This window comes from Mustela putorius, unplaced genomic scaffold (genome assembly GCF_011764305.1).
Source record: "Mustela putorius furo isolate JIRA1106 unplaced genomic scaffold, ASM1176430v1.1 tig00003987_pilon_pilon_pilon, whole genome shotgun sequence".
Taxonomy (NCBI): Eukaryota; Metazoa; Chordata; class Mammalia; order Carnivora; family Mustelidae; genus Mustela; species Mustela putorius.
The window spans coordinates 7560363-7585977 of NW_025422126.1; the positions used below are offsets into that span (position 1 = coordinate 7560363).

At 38.4% G+C, this 25615-nt stretch overlaps 1 protein-coding gene across 1 annotated transcript in view; it reads right to left on the minus strand.

The window, feature by feature from the left end:
* Window positions 1-318: 318 nt before the first annotated feature.
* The window catches only part of GDPD4 (glycerophosphodiester phosphodiesterase domain containing 4), a 145318-nt gene continuing 120021 nt past the window's right edge, over window positions 319-25615 (minus strand). Inside the window, exons 15-17 of the mRNA XM_045071368.1 lie at window positions 23838-23920; window positions 23033-23087; window positions 319-1099 (exon numbers count right to left, since the gene is read on the minus strand). Of these exons, the coding sequence (XP_044927303.1) occupies window positions 614-1099; window positions 23033-23087; window positions 23838-23920 (624 nt within the window). The 3' untranslated portion in view covers window positions 319-613. The remainder of the gene's footprint in view (window positions 1100-23032; window positions 23088-23837; window positions 23921-25615) is intronic.

The following is a 25615-nucleotide window of genomic DNA, read 5'->3' on the forward strand; positions in this document are numbered from 1 at the left end:
TCCTCCAGATTGATAGGTCTCTAGATACTTGCTGAAGTTCTGATTTTTGCTCAGGTCTAGGGCCACTGGGTGGGCATGGGATTATGCTCATCATCCCGTTGGGGAACCAGCCATCAACAAGCTATTAGCAAGCAACTCACTGCACACTAGATCACAGGATGTACATGTAAGATGATCTTTCCTCCAACTCTTGCCAAAGCCTATGCCAGTTTTTACTCTTTGACTAAGGATAGCATTACTTTTGCACTCATCCCTTAGACTCTGTCAGCCTGAGTGATCACAGAGGGGTCCAAATAATACATCATGTACCTTCTGGGTTCCTGAGAGGTTGCCTTTATTCCCATACTGATGTGCAGAAAGCCATTCCTTTAGCAGGGGAGTACTATGAAGGGTTAGGATGAGAAACGCTATAAAATCAGAGAACAGCTAGTTCTAGTTCTCAAACAACAATAACTCCCTTGCCCATTCTCTTGAGAGATTCTTTATGGAAAGTGCTAGATGAGAATGATCCTCCTGAGAGCTTCAATGGCCCTTCTGCCTCCTTTCTTAACAAGTTGCCACCATTACCACTCTTAGGCACAGAAACAAAAAGGAAGAGGAAGGCAATGTGTAGCTAATTCTTCTTTGAAACCAGCCCAGTGGAGAACATGCTGGTTGTGGGAGAAAACACGGTAAGAGAAGATTCTTGGGAGGGTTTACTTTTGGGGATATTTTCAGATTCTATTTCAGACTGAGAGGTCTCTATGGAAGAAACTGCTGGTTTATTCATCTTCAGGGGAGGCAATGCAGTTTGGAAAGTATAATTTCTGGCATCATCCCACGTGGGTTCAAATGACTTCTTGGGGGATGCCAGCTGTCTAAAAGCATCCTCATGAGGCATCAGTGGTTTGATGACTTCCCTGACTTGCTCTGGTTCACTGGCTTTTTTCTTGGGGACTACCAAAAGATGGTGAGAGCCTGGATGTTTCCTTCTGCTCTTGGTTAAAGCTGGGTAGAGGGATGCTAGAGTCCAAGGAATTTCCATAACTCGGAAAGGAGGATTTATGGATAAATTTGAAGATTCTTGACTCCCAAGTTCTCTCTTTTGGTGGCTAACACTCTGAGAATCTGTGGGATAGAAACAACAAAAACACAGATTCCTCAAATGTCAGTTCTCCAATCTTTGCTGGTCATGTGGTGAAATTTTAACATCCTTAAAATGTTAGTCCCTCACACACCATCTCAGGTTTCCCCCCCTTAGTTTTCCCTATCCCAACTTTGTGCAGTTTTTATTATGGTCTTCCAATTCAGCATGGTCCCTGAGTTTAAGAGTCTATCTTGTGAGACTTTAGATCACTATGGAAGTCCTCAGAAGGCAGGAAGTGACATCTGCTTAAAGTTCATGCATTTCACAACCGCTGTTTTCCTAATCAATTTGAACAGACAAATGAAAACCTCCTTAATTAGAATAGGAATTTTTTTTTAAAGATTTTATTTATTTATTTGACAGACAGAGATCACAAGTAGGCAGAGAGGCAGGCAGAGAGAGAGAGAAAGGGAAGCAGGCTCCCTGTGGAGCAGAGAGCCCGATGCGGGGCTCGATCCCAGGACGCTGAGATCATGACCTGAGCCAAAGGCAGCGGCTTAACCCACTGAGCCACCCAGGCGCCCCTAGAATAGGAACTTTTTAAGGGTGGAAAATGTGTCTTATTTGCCACTACATATGCTGTGCTCAGAAATATCTGCCACATAATAAGTGCTCAAAAACTAATTTTAATCTGACAGAAAAAATAAATGGAGACTACTTCTCATAATGGAGCTAGGAAACAGAATCTTACCAAACACAAATTAAAAACTGGATAATAATTAAAACCAAGAAAACATCTTAAAATCATCTATAATTTTACAATATGGTGAGGAATTGTGGGGCCAAGATCTAGAAGACAGTAAGAACCCAAAGTAAGCCCAGAATTCAGTTGTTTTTGCCCTTGGTGTAATGTCAATCTTGAAGAAATGGCTGCTTACCTGAACTTCATTTTTGTCAGCTTCGCAGGAAGAAAGTATTTTAACAGCACTTTACTTGAATTTTTGGTCAATTTCATGACAACTAATATCTAGGACATCAGGTTTTCTAATTCCTGAATGTGACATACTAGTCCATTTATTTGTGCCTTCTCTCAGTAAACTTTTGTAGCTTTCAGTGACAACCATATCTTCTCTGTGAGAGCTTGCAACATTTGTCTTAAATCTATTCCTATTTTGCATTTATGGTGCTATTTAAAATTTTCTTAAGTTTCCAGTTATTCATTGCTAATATAAAGACATAAAACTGATTTTTCTGTATATTGACCTTGTATCCTGAGATACTGTTTAGCTCACTTATCAGTTCTAGTAGGTATGTTTGTTGATTCCTTAGAATTTTTATAAAATTTCAATTTCATTGTAGTTAATATATAGTGCTATCTACATTGCAGGTACACAATACTGATTCAGTAATTCCATCTACTACTCAATGGTCATGAAGAGAAATGTACTCTCAATCCCCTTCACCTATTTCACCCAACTCCCTAACTACCTCCCCTCTGGCAACTGTCTGTTTATTCTCTGTAGTTAAGAGTCTGTTTATTGGGACGCCTGGGTGGCTCAGTTGGTTAAGCAGCTGCCTTCGGCTCAGGTCATGATCCCAGCGTGCTAGGATTGAGTCCCCCACATCGGGCTCCTTGCTCGGCGGGGAGCCTGCTTCTCCCTCTGCCTCTGCCTGTCATTCTGTCTGCCTGTGCTCACTCTCTCCCCCTCTCTCTCTGATAAATAAATAAAATCTTTAAAAAATAAAAAATAAAATAAATAAATAAATAAATTAAGAGTCTGTTTATTGGTTTCTTTCTTTTACTCTTCTTCATTTGTTCTGTTTCTTAAATTCCATGAGTGAAATCATATGGTACTTGTCTTTGACTGACTTCACTTAGCATTATACTCTTTAGATCTATCCACATTGTTGCAAATGGCAATATTTCATTTTTATGGCTGGATAATATTCTATTCTCTCTCTCTCTCTCTCTCTCTCTCTGTGTGTGTGTGTGTGTGTGTGTGTGTGTGTATGTGTATCTACATCTTTATCTGTGTGTATCTTTATCCATTCAGCTACAGATGGACACCTGGGTTACTTCCATAATTTGCCTATTGTAAATAATGCTGCAATAAACATAGGGGTGCAGGTATTCTTTAAAATGAGTGTTTTTTAAAATTCTTCAGGTAAATACCCAGTAAGTCATTACTGAATCATAGGGTAGTTCTATTTTTACTTTTTTTTGAGGAACTTCCACAGTTTTCACACAGTGGTTACAACAGTTTGCATTCCCACAGCAACGCTTGAGGGTTCTTCTTTCCCCACATCCTTGCCAATACTTGCCATTTCATGTGTTTTTTATTTTAGCCACTCTGACTGGTGTGACTTGTGGTTTTGATTTGTATTTTCCTGATGATGAGTGATGTTGAACATATTTTCGTGTGTCTGTTGGCCATCTGTGTGTCTTCTTTGCATAAATGTCTGTTCATGTCTTCTGTCAATTTCTAAATTGGACTGTTTATTTTTGGGGTATTGAGTTGTATAAGTTCTTTATATATTTTGGATACTAGCCCTTTATCAGTTATTTCATTTGCAAATATCTTCTTCCGTTGTCAGTTGCCTTTTAGTTTTGTTGACTGTTTCCGTTTTAGTGCAGAGGCTTTTTATTTTTGCTTTTATTTCCCTTGACTCAGGAGATATATCTAGAAAGATGTTGCTACAACTGAAATCGAAGAAATGACTGCCTGTGCCCTTTTTTTTAGGATTTTTATGGTTTAAGGTCTCACATTTAGGTCCTTAATCACTTTTGACTCATTTTTGTGTATGGCATAAGTGTCTAGTTTCATTCTTTTGCATGTTGCTGTACAGATTTCCCAGCACACCTTAGTGAAGAAAGTGAAGACACTATCCTTTTCTCATTGCATATTCTTTACTCCTTTGTCAAAGATCAACTGACCATATAGTTGTGGGTATACTTCTGGGTTTTTTTTTTTTTCCTGTGCTATTGCTCTATGTACCTTTTTTGTACAGGTACCATGCTATTTTGCTTACCACAGCTTTGTAATATAACCTTAATCCCAGAATCATGATGCCTCTAGCTTTGCTTTTCAATATTACTTTGGTTACTGGGAGTTTTTGTGGTTCCATACAAATTCTAGAATTGTTCGAGTTCTGTGAAAAAATGTTGTTGGTACCTTGATAGGAAGTGCACTAAATGTGTAGATTGCTTTGGGTAGTATAGTCATTTTAACAATATTTTTTTTTCTTCCAATCCATGAGCATGAACTGTCTTTCCATTTCTTTGTGTTGTCTTCAATTTCTTTTATCAGTGTTATATAGTTTTCAGAGTATGGGTTTCTTGTCTCTTTGGTTAGGGTTATTCCTAGATATCCTATTATTTTGGGTGCAACTGCAATTGGGATTGTTTTCTTGATTTCTCTTTCTGCTGTTTCATTATTAGTATATAGAAATGCAACATATTTCTGTACATTGATTTTTGTATCCTGTGACTTTACTGAATGTATTTATCAGTTCTAACAATTTTTTGGTGGAACCTTTCAGCTTTTTTAATATATTGTAATGTCATCTGAAAATAAGATTTTACTACTTCCTTACTGATTTAAATGACTTTCTTTTCTTTTCTTTCTTTTTTGCCATCTATTGCTGTGGCTAAGAGTTCCAATACTATGTTGAATAAAAGTGGTGAGAGTGGACATCCTTATTTTGTTCCTGATCTTAGAGGGAAAGCTCTCAGTTTTTCCTCATTAAGGATGTTAGCTGTGGGGTTTCCATATATGGTCTTTATTATGTTGAGGTATATTCCCTCTAAACCTACTTTGTTGAGGTTTTTTTTTTTTTTGTTTTTGTTTTTAATCATGAATGGATGTTGTACCTTGTCAAATGCTTTTTCTGCATCTCTTGATAGGTAGGATCACATGGTTCTTATCCTCTTACTGAGGTGATGTATCATACTGATGGATTTGTGAATTTTGAACCACTCCTTGCAGCCCAGAAATAAATCCCACTTGTTTGTAGTGAATGATTTTCTTTTTTAAATGTATTGTTGGGGTCCCTAGGTGGCTCAGTTGGTTAAGCATCTGCCTTTGGCTCAGGTCATGATCCCAGAGTCCTATGATCAAGCCCACTTGTGCTTTCTGTTGCTATCTCTGTCACTCAAATAAAACAAAATCTTTAAAAAAAATGTTTGGTAGGGGCACCTGTGTGGCTCAGTGGCTTAAAGCCTCTGCCTTCGGCTCAGGTCATGATCTCAGGATCCTGGGATCAAGTCCCACATAGGGCTCTCTGCTCAGTGGGGAGCCTGCTTCCTTCTCTCTCCCTGCCTACTGTGATCTGTCTGTCAAATAAATAAATAAAATCTTTTAAAAAAATGTTTGGTAGAATTCACCTGTATAGCTGTCTATCTGGTCCTGGACTTCTGTTTGTTGGGAGTTGTTTTTGTTACTTGTTTTTTGATTATTACTGATTCAATTTCATTGCTATAATCAGTTTGTTCAAATTTTCTATTTTTCACTGCTTTGGTTGTGGTAGGTTATATGTTTCTAGGAATTTATCCATTTCTTCTAGGTTGTTCAGTTTTTTGGCATATAATTTCTTTATATATTCTCTTACAACCGTTTGTATTACTGTGGTGTGGGATATTCTCTATAATTTCTGATTTGAGTCCCCTCTTTCTTTTTTAAAATGAGTCTGGCTAGAGGTTTATCAGTTTTGTCAATCTTTTCAAAGAACCAGCTCCTGGCTTCATTGATCTATTCTATTTTAGTTTCTGTATCATCTATTCCTGCTCCAATCTTTATTATTTTCTCCCTCTTCTGGTTTTGAATTTTGTTCTTTTCTAGCTCCTTTAGGTGTATGGTTAGATTGATGAGATTTTTCTTGCTTCTTGGGGTAGATTTGTATTGATATAAACTTCTTAGAACCACTTTTGTTGCATCTCAAAAGATTTTGGATTACTGTGTTTTTATTTCATTTGTCTCCATGTATTTCTGATTTCTTGGTTAACCCATTCATTATTTATTAGCATATTATTTAACTCCCATGTATTTGTGTTCTTTCGAGCTCTTTTCTTGTGGTTGATTTCTAGTTTCATAGCTCTGTGGTCAGAAAAGATACATGGTATAAATTTTTTTTAAATTGTTGTGACTTGTTTTGTGACTTAATCGCTGATCTTTTCTGCAGAATGTTCCATATGCACTTGAAATGAATGTATATTCTACTGTTTTAGGATGGAATGTTCTATATCTATGAAATCCATCAGATCCAGTGTGTCATGCAAAGCCACTGTTTCCTTGTTAATTTTCTGTTTAGATGACCTGTCCAGTGATGTTAAGTAGGGTGTTAAAGTCCCCTAAATTTCTGTATCACTAGAGATTAGTTCCTTTATAGTTGCTATTAACTGGTTTATGTATTTGGATTTTCCCATGTTGGGTCCATAAATTTTTACAACTGTTCTGTATTCTTGTTGTATTGTCCCCATTTTTTTAAATTCTATTTTTTTTTCAGTGTTCCAAATGTACTCTTCCCTTAATTATTATAGAGTGTCCTTCTTTGTCTCTTGTTACAGTCTTTGCTTTAAAGTCAATTTTTTCTGATATAAGTATTGCTACCTCAGCTTTCTCTTCACATTCATTTGCATAATAACTGTTTTTCCATCTCCTCATATACAATATGCATGTGTCTTTAGGTTGTAAGTCTCTTGTAGGAAGCTTACAGATTTTTTTTTTTAATCCACCGCATCAACCTATGTCTTTTGCTTCTGGAGCATTTAGTCCATTTACATTTAACATAATATTTTATAGTTATGTATTTATTACCATTTTGTTATTTATTGTGTGTTTGTTTTTGTGGATTTTCTCTCACCTTAAGTTGGCTTTCTTTAGTGAGGTACTTGGATGCTTTTCTTTTTCTTTTTTTGCATATCTATCACTTGCTTTTGCTTTCTTATTCCCATTAGGTTTATATTTAATATCTTTTGCATATAGCAGTCTATATGAAGTTGATGGTCACTATATATAAAATAGAATAATTGGGATCCCAGAAGAAGAAGAAGAAGAGAGAGAGGCAGAAGCTACATTGGAGCAAATAATAGCAGAGAATTTCCTTAATTTGGTGAAGGGAACAAGCATCAAAATCCAAGAGGCACAGAGAACCTCCCTCCAAATTAATAAAAATAGGTCCACACCCCATCATCTACTGGAAAACTTACAAGTCTCAAAGACAAAGAGAAAATCCTGAAAGCAGCTCCAAACAATACATCTATAACATACAATAGCAGAAATATTATCCTGGCAGCAGACCTATCCACAGAGACCTGGCAGGCCAGAAAGGACTTGCATGACATATTCAGAGTACTAAACAAGAAAAATATGGAGACAAGAATCAGCTAGGCTCTCACTGAAAATAGAAGGAGAGAGAAAAAGCTTCCAGGACAAACAAAAATTAAAAGAATTTGCAAACATTAAACCAGCACTAGAGGAAATACTGAAAGTAGTCCTCTAAGTAAAGAGAGAACCTAAAAGTAGTAGACCAGAAAAAAACAGAGACAATACACAGTTAATAGTCACCTTACAGGCAATATAAGGGCATTAATTCATATCTTTCAATAGTTACCCTGAATGTAAATGGGCTAAATGCACCTATCAATAGACATGGGGGATCAGAATGGGTAAAAAACCAAAACCCATCAATATGCTGTCTACAAGAAACTTATTTTAGACCTGAAGACAACTCAGATTTAGAGTGAGGGGGTGGAAAACAATTTACCATGCTAATGGGCGTCAAAAGAAAGCTGGAATGGCAATCCTTATATTAGACAAATTAGATCTGAAGCCAAAGACTATAATAAGAGATGAGGAAGGACACTAGATCATATTCAAAGGGTCTGTCCAACAAGAAGATCTAACAATTTTAAATATCTATGTCCCTAACGTGGGAACAGCCAACTATATAAACCAATTAATAACAAAATCAAAGAAACACATCAACAATAATACAATAATAGTAGGGGACTTTAATACCCCCCTCACTGAAATGGACAGATCACCAAGCAAAAGATCAACAAGAAAATAATGGCCTTAAATGACATAGTGGACCAGGTGGACATCACAGATACATTGGGAACATTCCACTCCATAGCAACAGAATAAACATTGTTCTCTAATGCTCATGGAACATTCCCCAGAAGAGATCACATCCTGGGTCACAAATCAGGTCTCAATCAGTACCAAAATACTGGGATCATTCCCTGCTTATTTTCAGACCACAGTGCTCTGAAGCTAGAACTCAACCACAAGAGGAAAGTTGGAAAGACCTCAAATACATGGAGGTTAAAGAGCATCCTACTTAAGAATGAATGGGTCAACCAGGAAATTAAAGAAGAATTGAAAAAATTCAAGGAAACAAATGATAATGAAAACACAATGGTTCAAAATCTGTGGGACAGAGGGGAGGAGTCAAGATGGCGGAGAAGTAGCAGGCTGAGACTACATCAGGTAGCAGGAGATGAGCTAGATAGTTATATAAACATTGAAAACACCTATAAATCCAACAGGAGATCGAAGAGAAGAAGAACAGCAATTCTAGAAACAGAAAAACAACCACTTTCTAAAAGGTAGGACTGGCAGAGAAGTGAATCCAAAGTGACGGGAAGATAGACCACGGGGGGAGGGGCTGGCTCCCGGCAAGCGGCAGAGCAATGGAGCACTAAATCAGGACTTTTAAAAGTCTGTTCTGCTGAGGGACATCACTCCAGAGGCTAAACCGGGGTGAAGCCCATGAGGCGTCAGTGTGGCCCCAGGTCCCTCAGGGTCACAGAAGGATTGGGGGTGTCTGAGTGTCACAGAGCTTGCAGGTATTAGAATGGAGAAGCTGGCTACAGAGACAGACCTAAGGAGTGAGCTCTCGGCTCGGGGTTACCTTGAACCGGTCGCAGGCTCGGTGAGTTCAGAGCATGGCCGGAGGCCAGGGAGACGGGAGTGATTGGGCGCTATTCTCTGAGGGCACACTGAGGAAAGCCCCGAGCCCTCAGCTTCTCTGGGCCGGGGACTGGGAGGCCACCATTTTCATTCCCATCCTCCGGAACTCTAAGGAAAGCATTCAGGGAACAAAAGCTCCCAAAAGCAAACCCGAGCAGATTACTCAAACCAGCCCCTGGTAAGGGCGGTGCAATTCCGCCTGGGGCAAAGACACCTGAGAATCACTACAACAGACCCCTCCCCAGAAGATCAACAAGAAATCCAGCCAGGACCAAGTTCACCTACCAAGGAGTGCAGGTTCAATACCAAGGAGAGCAGCAGAATTCCAGAGGAGGAGAAAGCAAAGCATGGATCTCATGGCTTTCTCCCCATGATTCTTTAGTCTTGCAGTTAATTTATTTTTTTTTCAATGTTTTGAATTGGAAATTCAAAAAATTCTGCTGCTGCTAAATTTTTTTAAACTTTTACCTTTTTCTTTTTTAACGTTTTTTAACTAGGTTATCTAATATATATATTTTCTTTCTTTTTTATATTTTTTCTTTATTTGTTTTCTTTTTAAAAATTGTTTCTTTTTTTTTTAACCTCTTTTTATCCCCCTTTTCCCCCCCACAATTTGGGGTCTCTTCTGATTTGGTTAAAGCATATTTCCCTGGGGTTGTTGCCACCCTTTTAGTATTTTACTTGCTCCTTCATATACTCTTTTTTTTTTTAAATTTTTTTTTTAAGATTTTATTTATTTATTTGACAGACAGAGATCACAAGTAGGCAGAGAGGCAGGCAGAGAGAGAGGAGGAAGCAGGCTCCCTGCTGAGCAGAGAGCCCGATGTGGGACTCGATCCCAGGACCCTGAGAACATGACCTGAGCCGAAGGCAGCGGCTTAACCCACTGAGCCAGCCAGGCGCCCCCCTTCATATACTCTTATCTGGACAAAATGACAAGGCGGAAAATTCACCACAAAAAAAAGAACAAGAGGCAGTACCAAATGGTAGGGACCTAATCAATACAGACATTGGTAATATGTCAGATCTAGAGTTCAGAATGACGATTCTCAAGGTTCTAGCTGGGCTCAAAAAAGGCATGGAAGATATTAGAGAAACCCTCTTGGGAGATATAAAAGCCCTCTCTGGAGAAATAAAAGAACTAAAATCTAACCAAGTTGAAATTAAAAAAGCTATTAATGACGTGCAATTAAAAAAATGGAGGCTCTCACTGCTAGGATAAATGAGGCAGAAGAAAGAATTAGCGATATAGAAGACCAAATGACAGAAATAAAGAAGCTGAGCGAAAGAGGGACAAACAGCTACTGGACCACAAGGGGAGAATTCGAGAGATAAGTGACACCATAAGACGAAACAACATTAGAATAACGGGGATTCCAGAAGAAGAAGAAAGAGAGAGGAGAGCAGGTTTATTGGAGATAATTTCTCTAATATGGCAAAGGGAACAAGTATCCAAATCCAGGAGGAGCAGAGAACGCCCCTAAAAATCAATAAGAATAGGTCCACACCCCGTCACCTAATAGTAAAATTTACAAGTCTTAGTGACAAAGAGAGAATCCCGAAAGCAGCCTGGAAAAGAAGTCTGTAACACACAAAGGTAAAAATATTAGACTGGCAGCAGACTTATCCACAGAGACCTGGCAGGCCAGAAATAGCTGGCATGATATTTTCAGAGCACTAAACGAGAAAAACATGCAGCCAAGAATACTATATCCAACTAGGCTATCATTGAAAATAGAAGGAGAGATAAAAAGCTTCCAGGACAAACAAAAACTGAAAGAATTTGAAAACACCAAACCAGCTCTACAAGAAATATTGAAAGGGGTCCTCTAAGCAAAGAGAGAGCCTAAAAGTAGTAGATCAGAAAGGAACAAGACAATATAAAGTAACGGTCACCTTACAGGCAATACAATGGCACTAAATTTATATCTCTCAATAGTTATCCTGAATGTTAATGGGCTAAATGCCCCAATCAAAAGACACAGGGTATCAGAATGGATAAAAAAACAAAACCCATCTATATGTTACCTACAAGAAATTCATTTTAGACCTTAAGACACCTCCAGATTTAAAGTGATGGGATGGAAAACAATTTACCATGCTAATGGACATCAGAAGAAAGCAGGGGTGGCAATCCTTATATCAAATAGATTTTAAACCAAACACTACAATAAAAGATGAGGAAGGACACCAAATTATACTCAAAGGGTCTGTCCAACAAGAAGATCTAACAATTTTTAATATCTATGCCCCTAATGTGGGAACAGCAAACTATATAAACCAATTAATAACAAAATCAAAGAAACACATCAACAATAATACAATAATAGTAGAGGACTTTAATAGCCCCCTCGCTGAAATGGACAGATCACCAAGCAAAAGATCAACAAGAAAATAATGGCCTTAAATGACACAGTGGACCAGGTGGACATCACAGATACATTCAGAACATTCCACCCCAAAGCAACGGAATACACATTCTTCTCTAGTGCACATGGAACACTCTCCAGAATAGATCACATCCTCAGTCCCAAATCAGGTCTCAACCGGTATTAAAAGACTGGGATCATTCCATGCATATTTTCAGACCACATTGCTCTGGAGCTAGAACTGAATCACAAGAGGAAATTTGGAAAGAACCCAAATAAATGGAGACTAAATAGCATTCTTCTAAACAAATGAATGGATCAACCAGGAAATTAAAGAAGAATTGAAAAAATTCATGGAAACAAATGATAATGAAAACACAACAGTTCAAAATCTGTAGGACACAACAAAGGCAGTCCTGAGAGGAAAATATATAGTGCTACAAGCCTTTCTCAAGAAACAAGAAAGGTCTCAAGTACACAACCTAACCCTACACCTAAAGGAGCTGGAGAAAGAACAAGAAAGAAACCCTAAACCCAGCAGAAGAAGAGAAATCATAAAAATTAGAGCAGAAATCAATGAAATAGAAACAAAAAAAAAAGTAGAGCAAATCGACGAAACTAGGAGCTGGTTCTTTGAAAGAATTAATAAGATTGATAAACCCCTGGCCAGACTTATCAAAAAGAAAAGAGAAAGGACCCAAATAAATAAAATCATGAATGAAAGAGGAGATTTCACAACTAACACCAAAGAAATATGGACAATTATAAGAACATACCATGAGCAACTCTATGCCAACAAATTTGACAATCTGGAAGAAATGGATGCATTCCTAGAGACATATAAACTACCACAACTGAACTAGGAAGAAATAGAAAACCTGAACAGACCCATAACCAGTAAGGAGATTGAAACAGTCATCAAAAATCTCCAAACAAAACCCAGGGCCAGACAGCTTCCCAGGGGAATTCTAACAAACATTTAAAGAAGAACTAATTCCTATTCTCCTGAAACTGTTCCAAAAAATAGAAATGGAAGGAAAACTTCCAAACTCATTTTATGAGGCCAACATCACCTTGATCCCAAAACCAGACAAAGATCCCATCAAAAAAGAGACCTACAGACCAATATCCTTGATGAACACAGATGCGAAAATTCTCACCAAAATACTAGCCAATAGGATTCAACAGTACATTAAAAGGATTATTCAACACAAACAAGTGGGATTTATTCCAGGGCTGCAAGGTTGGTTCAACAACCGCAAATCAATCAATGTGACACAACACATTAATAAAAGAAAGAACAAGAACCATATGATACTCTCAATAGATGCTGAAAAAGCATTTGAAAAAGTACAGCATCCCTTCCTGATCGAAACTCTTCAAAGTGTAGGGATAGAGGGCACATACCTCAATATCATCAAAGCCATCTATGAAAAACCCACCACAAATATCATTCTCAAAAAAGAAAAACTGAAAGCTTCTCCACTAAGGTCAGGAACACGGCAGGGATGTCCATGATCACCAATGCTATTCAACATAGCACTAGAAGTCCTAGCCTCAGCAATCAGACAACAAAAAGAAATTAAAGGCATCCAAATCGGCAAAGAAGAAGTCAAACTATCACTCTTCACAGATGATATGATACTATATGTGGAAAACCCAAAAGACTCCACTCCAAAACTGCTAGAACTTGTACAGGAATTCAGTAAAGTGGCAGGATATAAAATCAATGCACAGAAATCAGTTGCATTTCTCTACACCAACAACAAGACAGAAAAAAGAGAAATTAAGGAGTCAAACCCATTTACAATTACACCCCAAACTATATGATACCTAAGAATAAACGTAACCAAAGAAGCAAAGAATCTATACTCAGAAAACTATAAAGTACTCATGAAAGAAATTGAGGAAGACACAAAGAAATGGAAAAAAAGTGTTCCATGCTCCTGGATTGGAAGAAAAAATATTGTGAAAATGTCTATGCTACCTAAAGCAATCTACACATTTAATGCAATTCCTATCAAAATACCATCCATTTTTTTTCAAAGAAATGGAACAAATAATCCTAAAATTTATATGGAACCAGAAAAGACCTCGAATAGCCAAAGGAATATAGAAAAAGAAAGCGAAAGTTGGTGGCATCACAATTCCGGACTTCAAGCTCTATTACAAAGCTGTCATCATCAAGACAGCATGGTACTGGCACAAAAACAGACACATAGATCAATGGAACAGAACAGAGAGCCCTAGAAATAGACACTCAACTCTATGGTCAACTAATCTTTGACAAAGCAGGAAAGAATGTCCAATGGAAAAAAGACAGCCTCTTCAATAAAAGGTGCTGGGAAAATTGGACAGCCACATGCAGAAAAATGAAATTGGGCCATTTCCTTACACCACACATGAAAATAGACTCAAAATAGATGAAGGACCTCAATGTGAGAAAGGAATCCATCAAAATCCTTGATGAAAACACAGGCGGCAACCTCTTCGACCTCAGCCACAGCAACATCTTCCTAGGAACATCCCCAAAGGCAAGGTAAGCAAGGGCAAAATTGAACTATTGGGATTTCATCAAGATCAAAAGCTTTTGCACAGCAAAGGAAACAGTGAATAAAACCAAAAGACAACTGACAGAATGGGAGAAGATATTTGCAAACGACGTATCAGATAAAGGGCTAGTGTCCAAAATCTATGAAGAACTTAGCAAACTCAACACCCAAAGAACAAATAATCCAATCAAGAAATGGGTAGAAACATGAACAGACATTTCTGCAAAGAAGACATCCTGATAGCAAACAGACACATGAAAAAGTGCTCCACATTACTTGGCATCCGGGAAATACAAATCAAAACCACAATGAGATATCACCTCACACCAGTCAGAATGGCTAAAATTAACAAGTCAGGAAATGACAGATGCTGGTGAGGATGCGGAGAAAGGGGAACCCTCCTACACTGCTGGTGGGAATGCAAGCTGGTGCAGCCACTCCGGAAAACAGCTTGGAGGTTCCTCAAAATGTTGAAAATAGAACTACCCTATGACCCAGCAATTGCTCTACTGGTTATTTACCCTAAAGATACAAATGTAGTGATCTGAAGGGGCATGTGCACCCGAATGTTTATAGCAGCAATGTCTACTGGAAAGAACCTAGATGTCCATCAACAGATGAATGGATAAAGAAGAGGTATATATATACACAGTGGAATACTATGCAGCCATCAAAAGAAATGAAATCTTGCCATTTGCGACGATGTGGATGGAACTAGAGGGTATCATGCTTAGCGAAATAAGTCAATTGGAGAAAGACAACTATCATATCATCTCCCTGATATGACGAAGTGGAGATGCAACATGGGCGGTTAAGGGGTAGGAGAAGAATAAATGAAACAAGATGGGATTGGGAGGTAGACAAACCATATGTGACTCTTAATCTCACAAAACAAACTGAGGATTGCTGGGGGGAGGAGGGTTGGGGGAGGGGGGTGGGGTTATGGACATTGGGGAGGGTATGTGCTATGGTGAGTACTGTGAAGTGTGTAAACTTGGCAATTCACAGACCTGTACCCCTGGGGATAAAAGTACATTATATGTTTATTAAAAAATTAATTTTAATTAATTAATTTTAAAAAATCTGTGGGACACAGCAAAGGCAGTCCTGAGAGGAAAGTATATAGCAATACAAGCCTTTGTCAAGAAACAGAAAAGGTCTCAAGTATACATCCTAACCCAACACCTAAAGGAGCTGGACAAAGAACAGCAAAGAAAGCCTAAACCCAGCAGGAGAAGAGAAATAATAAACATCAGAGCAGAAATCAATGAACTAGAAACCAAAGGAACAGTAGAACAGAGCAACAGAACTAGGAGTTGGTTCTGTGAAAGAATTAATAAGATTGATAAACCCCTGGCCCAATTTATCAAAAAGAAAATAGAAAGGACCCAAATTAATAAAATCATGAATGAAAGAGGAGAGATCACAACCAACAACAAGGAAATACAAACAAGTATAAGAACATATTATGAGAAACCATACACCAGCAGATTAGACAATCTGGAATAAAGGGTTGCATTCCTAGAGATTATAAGCTACCAAAATGGAACCAGGAAGAATTAGAAAACCTAAACAGACCTATAACAAGTAAGGACATTGAAGCAGTCATCAAAAATCTCCAAACAAATAAAAGCCCAGAGCCAGACAGCTTCCCAGGGAAATTCTACCAAACATTTTTAGAAAAATTAATACCTATTCTCCTGAAACTGTTCTAAAAAATAGAAATGGAAGGGAAACTCATTTTATGAGGCCAGCATTACCTTGATCCCCAAACCAAATAAAACCCCACCAAAAAAGATAATCAAAAAAGATCATCATCAAAAAAGATGATCATCATCAACCAGGCAAAGACCCCATCAAAAAAAAAAAAAAGAATTACAGACCAATATCCCTGATGAACATGGATGCAAAAATTTTCATCAAAATACTAGTCAATGGGATCCAACAGTGCATTAAAAGGATTATGAACCACAACCAAGTGGGATTTATTCCTGGGCTACAAGATTTGTTCAACATCTGCAAATCAATGTGATTCAATTCATTAATAGAAGAAAGAACAAGAACTATATGATACTCTCAATAGATGCTGAGAAAGCATTTGACAAAGTACAGCATCTTTCTTGATCAAAACTCTTCAAAGTGTAGGAATAGAGGGATATATACCTCAATACATCAAATCCATCTATGAAAAACCCATAGTGACTATCATTCTGAATGGGGAAAATATGAGAGCTTTTCCACTAAGATCGGGAACATGGCAGGGATCCACTATCACCACTGCTATTCAACATAGTACTAGAAGTCCTACCCTCAGCAATCAGACAACAAAAAGAAATTAAAGGCATCTGAATCGGCAAAGAAGTCAAACTCTCACTCTGCGGATGATATGATACTTTATGTGGAAAACCCAAAAGACTCCACTCCAAAACTGCTTGAACTCATACAGGAATTCAGTAAAGCATCAGGATGTAAAATCAGTGCACAGAAATCAGTTGCATTTCTATACACCAACAACAAGACAGAAAAAAGAGAAATTAAGGAGTCAATGCCATTTACAATTACACCCATATCCATAAGATACCTAGGAATAAATCCTAACCAAAGAGGCAAAGAATCTATACTCAGAAAACTATAAAGTACTCATGAAAGAAATTGAGGAAGACACAAAGAAATGGAAAAATGTTCCATGCTCATGGATTGGAAGAACAAATACTGTGAAAATGGCTATGCTACCTAAAGCAATCTATACATTTAATGCAATCTCTATCAAAATGCCATCCATTCTTTTCAAAGAAATGGAACAAATAATCCTAAAATTTATATGGATCCAGAAAATAACCCCCAAAAGCCAGAGGAATGTTAAAAAAGAAAGCCAAAGTTGTTGGCACCGCAATTCCAGACTTCAAGCTCTATTACAAAGCTGTAATCATCAAGACAGTATGGTACTGGCATAAAAACAGACACACAGATCAATGGAACAGAATAAAGAGCCCAGAAATAGACCCTTAGCTCTATGGTCAACTAATCTTTGACAAAGCAGGAAAGAATGTTCAATGGAAAAAAGACAGTCTCTTCAACAAACAGTGTTGGGAAAATTGGGACAGCCACATGCAGAAAAATCAAACTGGACCATTTTCTTACACCACACACAAAAATAGACTCAAAATGGATGAAAGACTTCAATGTGATACAGGAATCCATCAAAATCACAGGCAGCAACCTCTTTGACCTCAACCACAGCAACTTCTTCCTAGAAACATCACCAGAGGCAAGGGAAGCAAGGCCAAAAATGAACTCTTGGGACTTAATCAAGATTAAAAGCTTTTGCAAAGGGGTGCCTGGGTGGTTCAGTCGGTTAAAGCCTCTGCTTTCAGCTCAGGTCATGATCCCAGGGTCCTGGGATCGAGCCCCACATCAGGCTCTCTGCTCAGCAGGAAGCCTGCTCCGCCCCCCCTCTCTGCCTCTCTCTGTCTACTTGTGAGCTCACTCTGTCAAATAAGTAAATAAAATCTTAAAAAAAAAAAAAAAAAGCTTTTGCACAGCAAAGGAAACACCAGCAAAACCAAAAGACAACTAAAGAATCGGAGAAGATATTAGCAAATGACATATTAGATAAAGGGCTAGTATCCAAAATCTATAAAGAACTTATCAAACTCACCATCCAAAGAACAAATAATCCAATCAAGAAATGGGCAGAGGACATGAACAGACATTTCTGCAAAGAAAACATTCAGATGGCCAACAGACACATGAGAAAATGTTCCACATCACTCGGCATCAAGGATATACAAATCAAAACCACAATAAGATACCACCTCACGCCAGTCAGAAAGGCTAAAATTAACAAGTTAGGAAAGGACAGATGTTGGAAAGGATGTGGAGAAAGGGGAACCCTCCTACACTGTTGGTGGGAATGCAAGCTGATGCAGCCACTCTGGAAAAGAGCATGGAAGTTCCTCAAAAAGTTGAATATAGAGGTACCCTACAATCTGGCAATCACACTACTGAGTACCCTTAAAATACAAATTTTTTTCCTACCTGATATGAGGAATTTGAGAGGCAGAGTGGGAAGTTTGTGGAGTAGGGAAGGAAAAAAAAAATGGAACAAGATGGGTTTGGGAGGGAGACAACCATAAGAGACTCTTAATTTCAGGAAAGAAACTGAGGGTTGCTGGAGGGAAGCTGGAAGTCTGGATGGGGTGGCTGATTGATGGACACTGGGGAGGGTATATGCTATGGTGGGTGCTGTGAATTGTGTAAGACTAATGATTCACAGACCTTTACCCCTGAAACTAATTATATATGTTTATAAAAAAACTAAAAGCATAAAATTAAAATAAAAATATATAAAAATAAATTTCTATTTCTTCTCTCAGTTCTGAGAAGCTACATATTTCAAGGAATGTGTCTATTTCACTTAATTTATACATTTTAATAGCATTAAATATTCCTAATTTTCCTTTTCATGTCTAGGATCTGGACAGGTAATCTACTTTCATTCATCATATGAGCAATCTCTCTCTCTTCCCCCTCCGTCCCTCCCTCATCTTGCTAAGAGTTTATCAATTTTATTAATCTTTTCAAAAAATCAATTTTTTACTGTTTTCATTTTCTTTTTAAAAATTCAATTAGCCAACATATAATACATCATTAGTCTCAGATGTAGTGTTCAACGATTTATCCGTTGCATATAACACCCAGTACTCATCACATCACATGCCCTCCATAATGCCCATCACCCAATTACCCCAATCCCCTATCCATCTCCCCCTCAGTAACCCTCAATTTGTTTCCTATGATTAAGTCTCCTGGCTTTTCTTCCTCTCTGATGACTTCCCATTCAGTTTTCCCTCCCTTCCCCTATGATCCTCTGTGCTATTTCCTATATTCCACATATGAGTAAAACCATAACTATTTTTCTCTGTTTGATTTATTTTATTCAGCATAATACCACCCAGTACATCCATGTCAGTGTAAATGGTAAGTATTCATCCTTTCTGATGGCTGAGTAATATTCTGTTGTGAGTCTGTATCACATCTTCTTTATCCATTCACCCGTCTGTGGACATCTCGGTTCTTTCCAGTTTGGCTATTGTGGACTCTGGTATGAACGTTGGGGTGCAGGTAGCCCTTCAGATCACTGCATATATTACAAAGCTGTGACCATCAAGGCAGTATGGTACTGGCGCAAAAACAGACACATAGATCAATGGAACAGAACAGAGAACCCAGATTTAGACCCTCATTTTCTCTATTTTTTGAGTATCCTTATTTTATTAATTCCTGCTATCTTTATTATTTCCTTCCATTTACTTGGGGGGGAAATTTAGTCTTTTTCTAGATTCTGGAGATAGAAACTTCATCAGTATTAAACCTTTCTTCCTTCTAAATTTAAAGTTATAAATTCCCATGTCCTGCTTTAGCTTTATCCCACAAATTTCATTGTTGTGGATGCATTATCCTTTAGTTTAAAATATTTTCTTATTTTTCTTGTCACTTATCCCTTGATCAGGATATGGGATGGGATGGGATGTTTAGAAATAAATTAATTTCAGCATTTAGAGACATATAAATATTTTACTAATGTTCATTTCTATTTAATTTGAGACTAGTTTTTTGGTTTGTCCGGTAGTCTATTTTGGCAAATATGCATGTACATTTGAAAATATTATATATTCTGCAGTTGTTGTATGTAATGTTTTATGTCAATTAGGTCAAAGTGGCGTCAGGTGTTGTTCAGATTTCTAAATCCTTTCTGATTTTATTTTTTGTGCTTTGTTGTTCTTGCAGGTACTGAGAGAGGAATGTTAACATGCCTAAGTTTGACCTCCCTCAGTTTTTGTTTCACCCTTGTGTTAAGTTTCAAGAGTTCTAACTATAATATATTCTTGATATACTGACCTTTTCATCATCATGAAATCTTTGTTTCCAGTAATGCTCCATGTTTTGAAGTCTATTTGCTCAAATATTATTTCTTATGCTTATTGTTTGCATAGCATATCATTTTCCATCCTTTCACTTTTAACCTTTTGTTGTCTTTAAGTATTTCTTTTGTAGACAATGTATGTTTGGGTCCAGCTTTTTTCTATCCAGTCCAACAACCTCTACTTTTGAGCATTTGGTCCATTTATATTTGATTAACAAAATGGCTGGATTTATGACTATCATGCTTCAACTTGTTTTCTGTTTGTTTTGCCTGTTATTTAGCTTCTTTTCATCTTTTCTTCTTGAATCTATCTGCTATAAGATATCCTGCTGGTTTTGAAGAAGTAGACTGTCTTCTTGTAACATATGGCTGGTACCTGAAGGTAGACTCTAGGAGCTCAGAGAAAAACCCCACCAATAGTGATCAAGAAAACAGAAAAAAACTTCAGCCCTACAATTGTAAGGAACTAAATTCTTCTAACACCTAGTGATCTTAGAGGAAGACAAAGTCTCAGATGAGATCAGTGAAACTCCTTTTTTTTTTTTTAAAGATTTTATTTATTTGGGAGAATATGTTTAAGAGAGAGAGAGTGTTACAGGGGAGGGCAAGTGAGAGAATCCCAACGTGGGGTTTGATCCCACAATTCCGAGATCACAACCCAAGCTGAAACCGAGGGTCTGACACTCCACAGACTGAGCTACCCAGGCACCCCACCCTGGTGAGACTCTTAAGTAGAGGACCTGGCTAATCCGTACCTGAAATCATGGCCCAAAGAAACTGTGAGATGATAAATATGTATTATTTTAAGCTGTGAGGTTTACAATAATTTGTTACACAGCAGTAAGAAAGTAATACCTACAGAAATAGAATCTACTCAAGATAAAGCATAGAAATTAAATAGGTTAAAAACAACAATGAACAGAGCCTCAGCAACCTATGGGATAATATCAAACTTTCTAGCGTCTATGTAATTGGAATCCCAGAAGAAGATAGGAGCATGAAAAAATAAAGACTGAAAATTGATCCAGTCTGATAAAAATTATACTAAGAGTTCAGCAAACCCCAAGCAGGATAGACACACACACACACACACACACACACACACACCCCAAGGTAAACCATAATCAAACTATTGAAAATCAGTAATAACAGGCGCAATCTTAAAAGCAGATAGAGAAAAATGACATATTACAAGCAGAAGAACAAAGATAAAATGGGAGACTTTTGTTGCTCAAGACTTCCTAAGAAACTATATAAGGCAGAAGTCAAAGGACTGACTTCATTAGTGTGCTGAGAAATACACCCTACAGCTAGAAAGCCGACAAATGCCTCATGGTGGCAGCGGCTGCAGCAGTACGTGTCCGTCCTAGAGGCTGTCATGGTGCAAGATGGAACACTGTGCTTGCTTAGTGTCTGAGGCTCTATTCTCTTCAGCCTCAAGGGACATGGGATGTGGTTTTAGCTTCAGTCTTCCTTGTTCCTCCAGAACTTTCTCTCCCACCCATACTTTCGTCACCATTTCTATGTTTTGTTTATTTGTTTGTTTCCATTTCTTGGCTCTATTACTGTTACAGTCTGAATTTTGGGCCCCACACAAGTTCACATGTTGAAGCCTCAGTCCCCAATACTTTAAAATCTGACTATGGTTGGAAATAAGGCCTTTGAAGAAGTGCTTGAAATGAAGCCTAAAACAATCTGACTGGAGAAAAGAAAATCTGAACACAGTGAGAGGCACTTGGTGTGTGAGTGTACGGAGGAAAAGCTATATGAGGAAACAGCAAGAAGATGGCCACGTGCAAGCCAAGAGAGGCCTCAGAAAAACCAAACATGCTGACACACTGATCTTGGACATCTAGCCTAGAGAAATAAGAATATAAATTTCTGTTGTTTAAGCCATATAATTTCTTGTATTCAGAGAAGCCCTGCTTTACTAAAACAACTACTGAAAATCATAAGATAGCTAGGCTAAAGCCTTCAGACTTCTTAACAGTCAGTAGAGTGATCTTAAAAATCCATATAACTCAGAGTTACTTGAGATCTTTTGGCTCCTAAGAGATTTGGATGACCTTAATCTGAAACTTCAGCTTCACAATATGCAAGACTATTGCTCTCCATTTAATTTATTCACATTTCTGAACTTATTTTTTCACGGTCCCTATGGATCCATTCCTGCACCTCTAAGTATTTCATCAGTTCAACCCTCTGCCAGCTGGTGCATGGCATTTCAGGATCTTTACTACTACTCACAAGAAATTAAATTAATTCATGATTCTGTGACTATACCAACTTTACCTAAGCCTCCAGGAGCTGTGGAAGAAATCTATCATATATAGCCCAGTCCTTTCTCTCCTAATTCATTTTCCTCTGACAAAGCACTAACTTCCCAACCACTCACTGACTGTGTGATTATCCCTGCAACCTCCTGAAAAACAAAATCTAGCTTTCCTTCCCCTTGCTGGGCCTATCTTACTTCCTTAGCTCCTCAGTTACTCTGCTAAATAATAGGTATTCTGTTATTCCATCCCTTCACACAAAAATCTAAGCATATTGCTCTCTTGTTTGAAGCTCATTTGCTATCTCTTGATTGCTTCTGTGCAGAGCATAGACTCTAGTCTAGCATTTTAGGATCTCTGCAGTTTTCTCCGTCCACTCTCCAACATACATCACCTACAGGTGAAGCCCATAAAGCTCTAATGGGCATGACAGTTACTTTGGTAGCTAGACCTTGATGCCTGCCCCAATGGTGTCAGCTATCTACTTTTGCCTGCTTCCTCATTGCTCGTTGGGGGCCAGCCCCACTCTCTTTGGGCCACCCTCCATGACAGCTTTTGTGTAATCTTTAGCCCTTCTTAGAGTGCCTAGCACAAAGCAGGTACTCCAAAACCAACTGTGTGATGAATTAAGATATTTACAAGTGGACAAATACCTATGCTCAAAAATCTTCCAAGGGATCTTACTGCCAAAGGATAAAGTCCAAAGTGAAGCCTGATGTCAAGTCCTCCAACCTATAATTCCCAGCTTCCCACTGGTCCCCACCTCCCTCTTTCCCCAGACTCTCTCAGCTCTTCTCAGAGAAATGAAAAGCAGGCTCCATATCCTGGAAGCCGTGGGTAGGGATGAAGAGACAGGAGTAGGGCAGACCTGACTTTACCTGTGTGAATGCTGGCATTATCGGCCATTTCTTTTTTGTGCTCTCTCCACCTGGAAGGAAAGAGACTATTCATGAGTCTCAGAGACCTCTTCCAAAAAAGATAATAATCCAAGGCAGTAGTCATAAAAGAAACATAATCTGGTCAAATTCTCATCCAAGTACAGGGTTTATACTTTCCTCTTTAAAGGATAACCCACGAATGATGAAATGATGCATGTGAGGAGGTCTGAAAAACAATCGTCTCCTCTAGCTAAAATTCTTCTCCCTGGATGTTCCCTTTCCCACCCTGAATCTTGCAATCCTGTAACATTTGCCTTGCAGGATTCTCAAATGTCATCTTCTTGGACAGATAATAAGACTATAGCCCAGAAAGAGACAGTGATTTTCCAGGGCCACCCAGCAACTAAGGGACAAAGCCAGGACTAAAACCCAGGCTTCCCAGTTTGTGAACTTGTTTTGTTTCACAAAAGGTGAGAAGATAAGGCACTTGTTCTGCACAACCTCTAACCTTTGGCCTTTTCCAACTGGTCTACAATGAATCTGTAGTAATAGCATTTGACCAGGCCTTACTGAGAGTCCTTATCCTTAGAATATTGTCCTGTGTTGAGGTACAAAGGATGTGAGGGGGTACAGACAGCACAAGAAGTAATGAGAAATTCAAATTATAAACTCTGTCTTCCTGAGAGCTTGCCCCGTGGGATTACAGGAAAAATCTAAGTGTTTTTTCTGAACTTTCCATAAGAACCAATTACACTTTTATCTTGGGAAAATTTCATTTAAAATTGCAAATATAGGCTTACCAATGAAAAGAAAATACGGTAACAATGAGAACCGCAGAAACACTATCCAAGAGAAGCCACATAAACATATAGTAACCTGGTGTCTGCAAAATAGAAAACAAAACAGTTTTAAAAAAACAACAATTGGAAGGGATTTTAGATCAAAAGGGTCAAGTCCCTTGATCTGCTGCCAGGGCTGGGGGGAGGGCAGAGCAGGTGGAAGAATTCTGATGTGCTGGTCTCGAACAGAGAGTACCTACTCATAACCTAACAATCACCCTTTATAAGTGCAGGGAACTCTAGAAGGGACAAACAATTCATATCCTTCATCTCCCTTAACACTCAAATACAGAGGAGTCCCAGAGCCACATAGCAAGTCTATTCTGGACCCAGGACTACAGCCCAAGTTTCTTGAGTTCCACTACTCTATGCTTTCATAGTACGGCTTCCCCAACCTGTCTGCACATCCATATCTACCTGGGCAGCTTTTAGTAATACAGGGTCACAGGTCCACTACATACGTTATGAATTAGAATTTCTGCATTTTGAACACGCTTCCCAGGTGATGCTGAAGCAACTAGTCTGTGAACCAGCATCTAGAATTTTTGTTCTAAAACATCATGCTTCAAATAAGTATGCTGAAATTATAACTCCCCCTTAGCTAACATGGCCCTTCTCCATGTTCCTTTGCCTGAATCTCCCAGAACTTCATCTCCTGGGTCCTCTTGTATGAGTTTTATAATTAACTGATTTGATCCTCCCTTTCCACCTCCACTGTTATCTGATGCCCCTGGTCCTGGCACTTTTTGCTTTTTCTTGAGCCTCTCCTCAGCTTATCCCAAGGTCTTTCCATGAGCTGAATAATAACACTAATGGGTCAATTAACAATTAACAACAACGACAACAATTAATGAGCATCCACAAGAGCTATGAAGCATTCTAAGCCTTAAAGAGTGTTTTTACATCCCATCCTCACAACAGCCCCACTAAGCAGGTACAGTAGAAGTTCTTAGCCAACATCCATTAAACTCAGGCTCTTTTTAAAAATTAATTCATTTACTTGAGAGAGAGAGAGTGAAGAGGCTGAGAGAAGCAGACTCCCCACTGGGCAGGGAGCCCAATGTGGGACTCAATCCCAGGACCCTGAGATCATGACCTGAGTAAAAGGCAGATTCTTAACTGAGTGAGCCACCCAGGTGCCCCTAAACCCAGGCTCTTAATCCCTCCCCTCTGGGAAAGAGTGACTGATAGCCCGAGCTGCTCCAGGATTCCCAGCAGGTGAGCTGTCCATTTACTAAGAATCAATCGTTCTTGCTCCCTGAAATGGCTTAGAACAGTCTACTTGTTACAACTGTACAGTGTAATTAAATGTTACTCAAATCTGTAAATCTAAGTGAAAAAAGAGGTACATCATTTTCCAGAAAACTAAGCCAATGCTTTGGAAAACCCAGCAAAGATAAGAGATTAAAAAATAAACTACAACTGAATGAGCTGTGAGTGAGACACGTAAGAGGCTGGGGATAAGAGGATTATGAAAATCTCAGTGAATCCCTCATTCAGATTGTTTCTTTCAATGACTTTATGTTCTCGTTCTGCTTGAAAGAAATAAAACTTAGAAATCATAGCTGGTTCATTTGGGTGTTGAAATAAACAAATGACTATAGAATTCCACCAGCTTAAGTACCCTCAAAGACCCTGACTTTATGTTATAAGGTAAATGAATATTTTAAAATAAAATGTGTGAGGTATTTATGTGATAGATTATTTATAAAAATGACAGTATGCCTCCCCAAATGCAG